The 12,762-nt window shown below is 32.4% G+C and overlaps 1 protein-coding gene across 6 annotated transcripts in view; it reads left to right on the top strand.

Annotated features, from left to right (window-relative positions):
- Positions 1–12,762, top strand: part of ANKRD12 (ankyrin repeat domain 12) — a 173,980-nt gene that overhangs the window by 111,645 nt on the left and 49,573 nt on the right. For all 6 annotated transcript variants that reach the window (XM_012541541.3, XM_012541540.3, XM_023496243.2 and 3 more), the window contains 2 exons: positions 2,646–2,788; positions 11,349–11,496. In XM_012541541.3, coding sequence (XP_012396995.1) covers positions 2,646–2,788; positions 11,349–11,496 — 291 coding nt within the window. The remainder of the gene's footprint in view (positions 1–2,645; positions 2,789–11,348; positions 11,497–12,762) is intronic.

The following is a 12,762-nucleotide window of genomic DNA, read 5'->3' on the forward strand; positions in this document are numbered from 1 at the left end:
TATATAGTCATTCTCTAGTTTGTAGAATTCCATTAAATAAGTAATTATTAATCACTTATGTGCCGAGTACCATGTTAAGCTCTAGAAATAAAAAACAAAAATGAAACAATGCTTCCAAGAGGCTTACATTTTACTGGGAAAAATTTAGATATAAATACATATGTATGTATGTACACACACACACACACACACACAATTGCACTTATATATACCTATAGATATATAGTCTGGATGTCTAAGATAATACAAATTCCTCTGTTTTGTATTTATACAATTTATACATTGTATACATGTATTTACATGTATATGTAAACCATATTTACAAATGGTTCTAGCTACATTTATTACATATCTTCACAAATTTTACTTCCCAGCCAAACTGGCCTATTTACTGTTCCCAACCTGCAGCATACCACCTTCTTCCCCATTAGACAGTTTCTTGAGAACAGGGATTGTCTTTGATCTCTCTTTCTATCCCCAGCATCTAGCACATAGTAGGTGCTTAATAAAAGTTTATTGATTGACTGACATGCCTTTTACACAGACTTATCCCTAAACCTACAATTCTTTGTCTTCTCACCTCCACTAGAATTCCCAGTTTCCTTCAAGATCCTGTCTAAGTGCCCTTTTTTTTTTTAATTAGAGGTCTGCTCTGATCCAAACCCTTTCCCCCCATCAGAGATAACTTTATGTATATTTTCTTTTCACTTTTCCACATAAAATAAATAAGTTCCTGCCCCTATTATAAAATGTAAACACCTTGAAATTTAAAAAAATATTTTATTTGACATTGTTTACTTGAATTAGTGGTGTGTATTTTAGTTTCTAATATAAACAGGGCAATTTTTAAAGAGTTGTGAAAACTCAGTCTCTTCTGTTTGGGAGAAAATAAACTATTTTCAAATAAAGGCATTTTTATTCAAAAATTCAAAAATGCTAATTTAAACTAATGCCTACCTACAAGTTTTTAAACTAAGATCCATGTAGACCTTTTTTAAACGACTAGAATAAAAGTTATTTATTGCTGGATTCTTTGTTTTTTAAATTACTTGGATTAGAGGAAGAATGGAGTTTAAGAAGGTTTGATAATCTTCTTGAAATTTCATTTATACTTAGTAATTGCTTTGCAAAGCCTTCACTTAGAGCAAGATAAATATCATCCCTGCCTAAGTCTAAATAAATGTTATTTATCTAGAACTGTGATTTCATTGGTATAAAGAACTTCAGTGCAGTGACAGAGATTGGTTAGGTTTAGAGAGGGGCCTTTAAAGGCTCCCTGAAGGCTCCTTGAGTCCTTCATTGTCCCAGGCTTATACCACCTTTCCATCTGTGTCTCATAGAATTTGAAACCAGGTTTTTCTGACTTCAGGGCTGCCTCTTTATCCATTATGTAATATTGTCTCCTAATGTAAAAATTAATTTGATTTCCTTGTAATTTCTTTCATACAGAGTTCATCTTACTTAAAAATATGTGTTCCAAGAGGTTTGGCAGTTGTCAATGCTGTAAAATTACCCATACATATAACCTGTAAATAAAAGGCTATTAAATAAAAAAAAGTAAAGATTAAAATAAATATATATATATACACACTCCAAAGACAGCCCAAGCTAAATAAATACATAATAAAATTTAAACTGGAGCAGTTTTAACCTTTGCTTCATTTCATTCTTCTTGCAACTATCTTCATAGTTTTGTTTTTTTTTTTTAACTTTCTGCTAATTATTTTTCCCCTTATACTGTGTTTACAATGGTCGAGCTGTTTATTTTGAAATTTTTGATTGACATTTCCAGTTTTAAAAATACCTTTTAGCTTAAAAAATTAATACAGAATATGATCATTGACCTACATAAATGAATTTTAAAAAGTTTTTCATGAAATAATATTTACATGTGATGTTTTCAATTAGCTTTTTTTTTTTTTTTGCTGAGGCAAATGGGATTAAATGACTTGCTCAGGGTCACCCAGCTAGGAAGTATTAAGTGTCTGAGACCAGGTCCTCCTGACCTCAGGGCCAGTGCTCTATCCACTACGTTGTTCCAGCCTTTTTCTTGGTTATGGTGTTTAAGAAAAAAGAGAAAAGAGGTAGGCATGTGCGAGAGAGAGAGAGAAAATATACACATATACATTTATACTGTATATCAGGGGTCCTCAAACTTTTTAAATAGGGGGCCAGTTCACTGTCCCTCAGACTGTTAGAGGGCCGCACTATAGTAAAAACAAAAACTTTGTTTTGTGGGTCTTTAAATAAAGAAACTTCATAGCCCTGGGTGAAGGGAATAAATGTCCTCAGCTGCCGAATCTGGCCTCAGGCTGTAGTTTGAGGACCCCTGCTGTATATACTATATGATAATGTGCAGGCAGTATAGTATTTAAAGAATTTCAATTCAGGAAGGCCTGAATTTTAACTCCATCTCAAACACTTAATAACAATAGGCAGGTGTTTTAACCTTAATTAACCTCAGTTTCCTCATGTGTAATATGGAGATAATAAGAGTACCTGCCTCATAGGGTTGTAAATAATATATGCAAAATGTTTTCCAAGTGCTTTCTTAAAGCAGTTTTTATGTTCTGTTCTTGTATTCATATATGTTGTATTATTTTCATATGTAGTGGTTTAATGTTAATTTAATATTCAAACTTTAGGTTGGACACCATTACATGAAGCTTGTAATGTTGGATACTATGATGTTGCTAAAATCCTCATAGCAGCTGGAGCAGATGTTAACACACAAGGATTAGATGATGATACACCACTCCATGATTCAGCTAGTAGTGGGCACAGAGATGTAAGTATAATAAACAATAATTAAACAAAATTTCAAGAATTATATGTAGCTCAGAAGTTGATTCTTGTGACTCTTATATTAGTTTCTTAATTCTTCACATCCTTTTTTGAATTGGCATATCTTCAATATTTTGAAGAAATTAAATTATTGAATAACGGTTATTCAATCTGACAATTTAAACAGCTTTTCTGCATTTTTGTTTTAATGTTTTCAGAACCCTAGTAATACCTTAAGATAATCAAGACCTTTTTTTGTATCAGTAATTGGATTTTCATAAATATCATAAGTACCATAAATTCCAGTCTTACAAAGAATTTAATGCCAAAATTCTGAAGTCCTCCTAGCAGATGAATAGATATTTACATAAAAGAAAAATTTTGTTTGTAAAAGAATGTCATATTCTCCATTTTCTAGAGAGATTTTCTTTATTGAAAAGTAACCTAGAGATATACTGTGACATATTTAACATGTATAGGACTGCTTGCCATCTGGGGGAGAGGGTGGAGAGAGGGAGGGGAAAAGTCGAAACAGAAGTGAGTACAAGGGATAATGTTGTAAAAAATTACCCATGCATGGGTTCTGTCAATAAAAAGTTATAATTATTTAAAAAAAAAAAAAAGAAAAGAAAAAAGTAACCTAGAGAACACACAAAATACTTATATGTATAAAATTTAGACTTAATTTAAAAAAATATTTCATATATATTTAACAGCAAAATACTGGCAATGGCATTATGCAAGTTATTGTTCATTGTTAATTATAAGCATGAATGTGCATATTGAGCATGGCAAATTTTCATTATGATTTTTTTTAATGATGATAATTTTATATTATAGTAAATATCAAACAGGTAGTATTCTGAACAGTCTACATATTGGGACCCAGACCTTCTGACAAAAACTAATATTTATTTTCTATTTCCAGGGTACCATGTTATTCCATTGCATTACAACTTGATAATTTATTCAGCTCTTTTACAGTTGTTGGACATAGAAATTGTTCCCAGGTTTTGTTGGAGGGGAGAGGTTCTATTATAAGTATAGCACCTATTAATATTTTGGTACCATTAGGTCCTTTTCCTCCTCCCTTTTATAATATTTTGGGAGTTTTAACAGTTTATTGTTTTTATTTTTTAAATAACAATTTAAAAAAAAAATTATACTGGCCTCTATTTCCCTTCCTTCCATTGAGCAAATTAAAAAAAAAAAATAAAGCTGAACAATAAATCCCTGAATCCATACCTAAAAAGATCCAATAAAACAAATTCCCCCATCAGTCATGTCTGAAAATGTATTTAAGGGAAAATGGAAAAATGTTATTAGATCTATGGAGAAGGGAAGAGTTTATAACCAAACAGTAGATAGAGAGGATCAAGGAAAGTAAAATAGATAATTCTGATTATATAAAATTAAAAAGCTTTTGCACAAACAAAACTAATGCAGCCAAAATTAGAAGAAAAACAAAACTGGGGAAAGATACTTTATGGCAAATTTCTCTGATAAAGGCCTTATTTCTCAAATATATAGGGAACTTAACCAAATTTATAAATACAAAAGTCATTTCCCAGCTGATAAATGGTCAAAGGATATGAACAAGGATTTTTCAAAAGAAATCACATGAAAAAATACTGTAAATCACTACTGAGTAGAGAAATACAAATTAAAACAACTCTAAAATACCACCTTGCACTTATCAGATTGACTAATATTATAGAAAAGGAAAATAACATGCTAGAAGGCATATGATCATATTGGGATAATTCATTATAGGTGGAGTTGTGAATTAGTCTGTGAACTAGTTCAGCTATTCTGGAGAACAATTTGGTGCTAACTCCAAAGGTCTATAAAATTGTATATACTTTATGACCTGGTAATACCATTACTAGATATATATCCCAAAGAGATGAAAGGAAAAGGACCTAGTAGTACAAAAAGTTTATAGCAGCTGTTTTTTATGGTGACATAGCATTGGAAATCAAAGGCTGGCTCATTAGTTAATAAATATCGATATATTCCTGAATCTCTGCTGAACATTGAATAAGTTCTCAGCAAGAAGTTAAAGCTCTTTATTATATTAACAATAAACATTGCTGTTTCTGTGGCTTCATTTAGGTCTTTGCCACCAAAAATGAATTTTGTAAAACTATATTGCTGTAGCACCTTCCCCCTCCTCTTGATAGTATTTTGATTTTGCATAGTCTAAGCCTTTTCCATCCTTAACACAGTACCGGGTTTGATCATTTTACTGAGATCTTACCTATCAATATCTCCCCATCATTTAGCAGCAAATGTTTTTCCAAATAAATATTTTTGTAGGAATTCAGCAGCTACCCTAGGGAAGGGAAATAATGAGAAACCAAATGTGAATTGTGTTTATCTTGGTGAAATTTATTGGAAAACATTCTTTACAGTCAACCAAGGACTAGATATCTCGGTATCACTTTTGGTGTCAGATATCTCATGAAGGGCACAGCACCAAAAATAACTTTCAGTCTTTTCCATTTTCTATAGGGCAGGATATATAGCACAGTGCTGACTTGTATACTAATGTTTGTTTTCCTCAATTACCAGAGGTTCTAGTTTAGTGATTAATAAAAATGCAAGCTGTTTTTGGTTATTTCTGTCAGTAGAGCACCTCATTTCCTGAGAAGTCTTTTTTTCTGGGAGATAAATTAGTAGGCAATTACATAGTAGAATAGTTTAATTCCACAATTGAAGACAGTGAAAAATGTGCTGGAAAATGTGGTTTAGTTGAGATGAGAGAGGCCAATGACCTTTTTGACTACACAAAAATTAAAGTCCTGTACATCATAAACCACCTTCAGGAAAAGAATTAGTATGTGGAAAGTACTATGTAACGTTCTCCCGAATGGGAGTGAATGTATTTTAATAAGCAGCAAATTACATGTTAACATACAATTTAAGATAATGTCTGTGTGCAGTCAGGTCATTGACTTAGAGCAAAAATCAACATTGCAAACCAAGGAGAAAGAAAAAAATTAAATGTAAAGAAATTTTTAAAAGCAAGAAAAAGATATAGCTTTCAATTAAGACAGTTCTACCCAAAACTATTTAAATAACCCTAAAGAAAAAAAAAAAAAAAAGAAGAGGATAGAGGAAAGGGCATTGATTCCACTTATAACAATTTTCACAGAAATTTTGACTGATCAGTTCCCAAAACCAGGAAAACCAAGAGAGCCTAAAACAGACAACATTCATTAAACACTAATAATGCATTATTCAAGTCAAATCAACAAGTATTAACATAATACTATGTGTTAGAAATTATGCTAAGCACTGGGGGAACAAGGAGAATGCAAAACTAGTCTCTGTAGCTAAAAGTCACTTGGCTTCTCCCATCCAAGAAATTCAATTTTACCAATCTTGAAACTAGATTCTGGTCTTTTCATGACTCATGCTGGTCTTGTTTGCTCTCCTGATGACCTTCCTACCTCTGTTACTTATAATCTTTTTTATCTTAGGTCTGTAGACTGAGTAGAACTCTGGAAAAAGCAGACTCTTAGAGGAAGTCAGAGATTCTAAGCAGGGATAAAGAAGGGTAATTGGGAGAGGACCTCAGGAAACCTCAGAAAGAAACTAAGGTGGGAAATTATAGTTATCTCCATTGACATGATAATTAAAATCATGGAAGCTTCTGAGATCACCAAAAAGAGAGTATAGAGGGAGAAGAAGATCTGTGTTTGAACCATGGGGAACATCCACATTTAAAGAACCTGGTATAATTAAAGATTCATCAGATGAGACTGAGAAGTCTCAAGACAGGTGGGGGTTTTAAGATAGAGCAGAAAACTCAGAAGAGAGTTTGATATTGAGAAGGAAAGAAAAAGACAAAACAAGAAATGAAATTATAAAAAGAATTATGATAAGATAAGGGAATTTCACATTACATAGAGATGGAATGTTCATGATGATTCCAAGATCAGGGATACAACCACCTCTGTATTGAAGTGAACTGAAGTGAAAGAATAGGTTATGGGACTTGAGAAGATTGTAGAAATGTGAAATTAGGGTACTTGAGGAATTTTCAGTTTATATTTTAAGTCTTCTGGTATAGAGTAAGGTTTGGGGTGGAAAAGAAGCCAAGCACTGAATAAAGGAGGGAGAATGTCCACAGGTTCTTTAGGTATAGCTGCCAGAATCTGGATTGAATGATAAAAATAGATTGCATGACCCTCAAAGAAAGAAAGGTTATAGAATGTTGATGAGAATAAAAGAGTTTAGATATAGCAATGGGTGAAACAAGAAATGTCCTGGCCACCCTTTACCATGATGAGTAAATCAAGTCTGAGTAAAAGTTCACCAGTCCTGAAAAGAATATCCAAGGATTCAATGTCATATGGAAAGAACCAGGAATCAGGAAGTCCATAAGATAGAAGAAGCAAGAGAGAAAATAGTATAAATTGATAGAAAACTTGTTAATTACGGAATGGATTACTAAAAAACACAGTGAAAAGGACAAGTGGATATAGAGTCTAGGATAAAGTTGAGATGAATGGGAATGAGACAAATTTGTTTTTCTGTAATTGGTATCCACAGGAATGAGGAAAGAAAGAGGGAATGGGAACATGTTAGTTCCAGGCAACTGGATCCAGGCAAGGTAACAATGAGGTCTGCTGATGCAAGCCTCGTTGGTAAGATGTCCCTTAGGAGTTCAAAAACTTTCATTTCTCATTATATACCTTTCCCATCCTACTAAGGAGACCATACCTTTATTTAAAAACAAAAACAAATCAGGAAAAAGCAAATAGGAAGTTCATTGATTTGGAATAGTCTTTCATATGTTCATTAAAATTTTATATCCTTTTGCGAATTTTTTTGGTATCCTTTAACTAGTTTTTCATTGAGAAGATAGGTTTTGATATTTGTGTTAATTCCCTGTATCTTGTATATCAGACCCTTTTAAGATCCAGATATTTGGTAAAAGATTTTTTTCCCTATTCATCAGTTTTCTTTCTTATCCTAATTACATTAATTTATTTCATGCTAATGTTCAAAATAAAAATTAACCATTTTAATCTTTTGTGGTAGACTGTACCCCTTATTTGTTAATTATTATGCCCATAACCATATCCATGAAAGGTACCTGTTCTGGGTTGACCTTAACCAGCACTCTGGTAATTCATATTCAGTACAGGAGTGAAATAAGACATTCACAGATTATTAAAAGGTAACAAAAAGAAATTACTTAGCTATAGCAGAAGCATATTCTACAAAGATATATATTGAGGACACCTTGAATTGGCCGGCTGAGCCACGTTCCCTTGCCTAAGTTACCTACCATTTTTAATACTTTTTTTTTAATTGAAGCTTTTTATTTTCAAAACATATGCAAGGATAATTTTTCACCATTGATCCTTGCAAAACCTTGTGTTCCAATTTCTCCCCTTTCCCCCCACCCCTTCTCCTACATGGCAATTAATCCAGTATATGTTAAACATGGCAAAAATATATGTAAATTCAATATTGTCTACCATTTTTCAAAGTCCAAGCATACAGCTCCTCATGGCTGTTTTGTACTACTAGAGGACTAAGTCAGGTCAGCAGCCTAAGCATTTAGTTCTCTCAGCAGATCAAGTCCCAAGATTGGTTATAATACCTTTTAAGGAAAAATGCCTAAGTGACATGGGGGTGAAGGATTAGGATATTGCTCTGACCTAGTACTTGGTCTTGTTTCTTTTATTTTTTTTTTAAACCAAGAGATTAGTAAGACAAAGAATCCATCATCTGCCACCCTGTATGTAGGTCAACTTGTCTCTAATCAGTCTGTTGCCCAAGTTGTACAAAAGCCTTTCTGATTTGGCATAGCTGAATAGTACTAGACAGCCTTGGTGCTTTTGGGATCCCAGGATCACCACCTTGCTGTGATGAAGTATCAGAGAGGGATGTCTGTATATATTACCAACTACAGTGCAAGCAAAATAATTAATCAGGCAAATATAGCAGCTTAGATTTAGAGATGAAAGGGACCTCAGTAATGACCTCTTCCAGTACTTTCACTTTACAAATGAGAAAAACTAAGCTCCGGAGCAGTTAAGTGACTTTCCCAGAGTCATACATAGAAGTAGGCACATCTGGAATCTGAATCCAGCTCTTCTAATTCTGTATCTAGTGCCCTTAAGAGAGATTCAGTTATAATTAACTAAATTAAAATTGATTAACTAAGTTTAACTGATAAAAACAAGTAATATATCAGAGTGTGATGAGGAAAAAAATAAGTTTAGCAGTTGATTTTTAAACATAAATTGATTGCATTTTTCTATAAAATCAGAAGAGGTTTTTAAATAGATACTAATATGACAGAAAATAATAGGTTTCTTACAGGAAACCTAAAGCAGGAAGACATTTTCAAATTTTTATATGACTATTTGAATAAAATTTATTATTTATTAGTTCATTCCATAAAATCAGAAGTTATAGATTTGATATTAGGCAACATTAAATTCAAGTCAGAAATCACCAAGAAAGAAACATAGGAACTTTATCTTTCCCAAAGATATAATTTACATGGAAAATAGGTCAATAAGCAAAAGCACCTAAATTTTAAAAGGAAAATATAAGTGAATTTTGGACAGAATAATATTAATAGAAAGTGTTTTAACCACCACACTAACTATAACAAATAAAGAGAAACAAGAATTCACAGGCTTGCATAGAATACTTGGAAAAAATTAGATTTGAAAGCTATATAAGAAGTAGAAATATTAGAAATTTTCTTTATTTAACATTTATAAAAATTGATCACATTCTAAGGCATGAACAAAATGATAAATGAAGACAAGAGAATTGTTGTGACCAAAAACTTCACCAACATGTAGCCAACCTGTTATAGAGCCTCTCCAAACTTAACTGGTTTATTCATTAAACCTTTTATCATTAGGACCATATTCAAACCCTTTCCTGCTTACTAGAAATTTCTACAGTTTTTATCCCACTTGAGGCCTCAGAGAACACAAGGTCATCTCCATTCCATAGTAAAGCACTGGAATGGAAATTTTATGGAGAATGTCATATTTATGTAGTCCCTGAATATGCCCCCATATACTGGCATTTTCAAAAGACAATTTTTGATTCCCTTCCAAAGAACATTAGGGAAATAGTAAACCAATCACTCCATTTTTAGAAGCAAGAAAAGCTGTTAATTACTAATTACAACAGATATGATATATACGAGGGTACCTACATGGCCTTTACATACATTATATAGTAGATAAAGTGCTGGGTCTAGAGTCAGGAAGGCTGATCCTCCTAAGTTCAAATCTGTCTTCAGACTCTTTATTAGATATGTGACCTTGGGCAAATTATTTAACTTGTTTGCCTGAGTTTCCTCATTTGCACCAAAAAAAAAAAAAAAAAAAAAGCTGGAGAAGGAAATGGCAAACCACTCCACCATCTTTGCCAAAAAAGAGATCTAGCCTTAAAGTTCAGGACTGGGTTTGTGGCTTGCCATTGATAACCTATTACCTGTGACTTAATCAAATAAGATGTCAAATGAGATAAAATTTGTAAAAGTGCTTAGCACACTGCCTTCCACATAGTAGGAAATATATAAGTGCTTATTCCTTTCCTCACTTAACCTCTCTCTTGTAAGTTGCAGAACAGTTACTGAAATGTTTCTATACCAGGAGGGTCCCTAACATTGATAAAATTACAAATGTGGACACCTATGAGCCATCTCCCCCCAAAAATATATGCCTAGAGTTATAGGCTACATGCAATTAAAAAGCTATCACTTTTTTTCCTCTTCTCTATTTGACTTTAACCAGCCAAGGGAAAATACTTTTTATCATGGAGGGAAAGAGGAAAAAAATTAACATTTATTTAATATCTATTCTATTTCCGGCATTGTGCTTAGTACTTTTTACAAATAATCTCATTTGATCCTCACAACAACTCTGCAAGATAGATGCTATTATTTTTATTGTTGAAGAAAATGAAGCAAACAGGTTACGTGAATTGCCCAGGTTCATACAATTAGTAAGTATCTGAGACTGGATTAAATTCAGGTCTACTAATTCTGTTATTCAAATCAAATATTATAGGCATGAATCATTCCAATTAATTTTTTTTCTGAATAGTTAGATATTCATGGTTCAGTAGCAAAAATAGTTCCTCTAAATCGGTCATTTCACATATATCAATTAAACATTTTACATTTGAATAATACTTATCAATCCAGTTTTGTAAGATAAAAATTTTTAGTTTAGTGATTTTTTTTTTGCTGTTTTTCATAATAATCTTTGGTTGACCACATGAAAAATTTAATTATTGAATTCATTATGAATCTACTCATTTCTCTATTTTTTAAAAATATCTTAGCTATGATTCATCTGTAAATTCTCTTTGTATTGTTTCTAAAATTTGAACAATGGAAGTCACTAGTTAATATTCATCTGTTTCATAGTCATCATAGGTCAGGAACTGATACCTTACTTTTATTGCCTTTAGTACCTAATGCATGCACATAATAGTGATTAATAAATGTGGGTTGAATTCAATTGCATTTATAGAATTTAAAGAATTTAAATTGCTTAATATTGCAGATTGTCAAGCTACTACTTCGACATGGTGGAAATGCATTTCAAGCCAACAAACATGGGGAACGACCAGTGGATGTAGCAGAGACAGAGGAGTTAGAACTGCTTCTGAAAAGAGAAGTGCCTCTGTCTGATGACGATGAGAGCTTTACAGGTTAGTTCCATAAGAATACATGTTAGAACAATTCATAAGCTGGATATTTAAAATAGCATTATGGAGTGCTTCATAATTTCTTGACCTTCTTTGAGTAACATTAGCAAATAATTCCCCTAATTGGCTTAATATGCACTTTTTCTTAACATGTGTTGAGGTATATCTGTAGTACCAGGTTTATCATTTCTCTCCCAGAGAAGATACTTCAGCTTTTTTCCATGTAAACCCAATTCACAAATTCATTTGGGGAATGTGTGATTAGAAAATAGTTCATGTGAAGAAGGCTTATGAGTTGTGATGAACTATGAGCTAAGTTCAAGAATGAATCTGTGGGATGCTGAATGAAGTAAGCAGACCCAGGAGAACATTGTGTGCAATAATAGCAAGATTGTGATGATCAACCATGATAGAGTTTGTTCTTCTCAACAATCTAGTGATTCAAGACAATTCAAATAGACTTGGGCTGAAAAATGCCTTTCACATCTAGAGGAAGAACTTTGGAGTCTGAATGCAGAATAAAACATACTATTTTCATTTTTTTGTTTACATGGTTTTTCTTTCTCATGGTTTCTCTCTTTTGCTCTGATTTTTCTTTCACAAATGACTAATATGAAAATGTTTTAAAATGTTTAAAAGTATTGTACATGTATAACTTATATCAGATTGCTTGCTATCTTGGGGAGGAGAAAAGGGAAGAGGAAAAAAAATTGGAACTCAATATTACAAAAATGGATGTTGAAAACTATATTCACATGTTATTGGAAAAATAAATGTTTAATAAATAAATAAATAAAAATACTGTTAAATAAGGAGAAAAAAAAAGAGTGAATCAGTGGTATAACATATGACAGCCAAGAAACTAATAGCATTTTAGGCAGTATTGATAGAAGGAAAGTGATAGTCCCATGGAAATCTGCTCTAATCAGACTACATTTGAAATATTGGATCCGGTTCTAGATTGCTACATTTTATATGAACATTAAAAAGCTGTAACATATCCAGAGAAATGTTAATGCAAAACCATTCTATTCAAGGATCTATTAAGGAAATGAGAATGCTTTATGTAGGGGGGAAAAAAGACTTACAGGGATCTCTGAGAACATCTTCAAGTAATCAAAAGGTTATTTCATGAAAAAAGACTAGAATTATTTTAGTTGTCTTTCGGGGGAGAACTAGAACCCAGGAGGTAGAAGTACAAAAAATAATTCTATTCAAGAAAAAAATTCCTAACAAAAGTTAGTAGGAGATACAGCTTAGCTTGAAGTC

This window comes from Sarcophilus harrisii, chromosome 1, assembly GCF_902635505.1.
Source record: "Sarcophilus harrisii chromosome 1, mSarHar1.11, whole genome shotgun sequence".
NCBI lineage: Eukaryota > Metazoa > Chordata > Mammalia > Dasyuromorphia > Dasyuridae > Sarcophilus > Sarcophilus harrisii.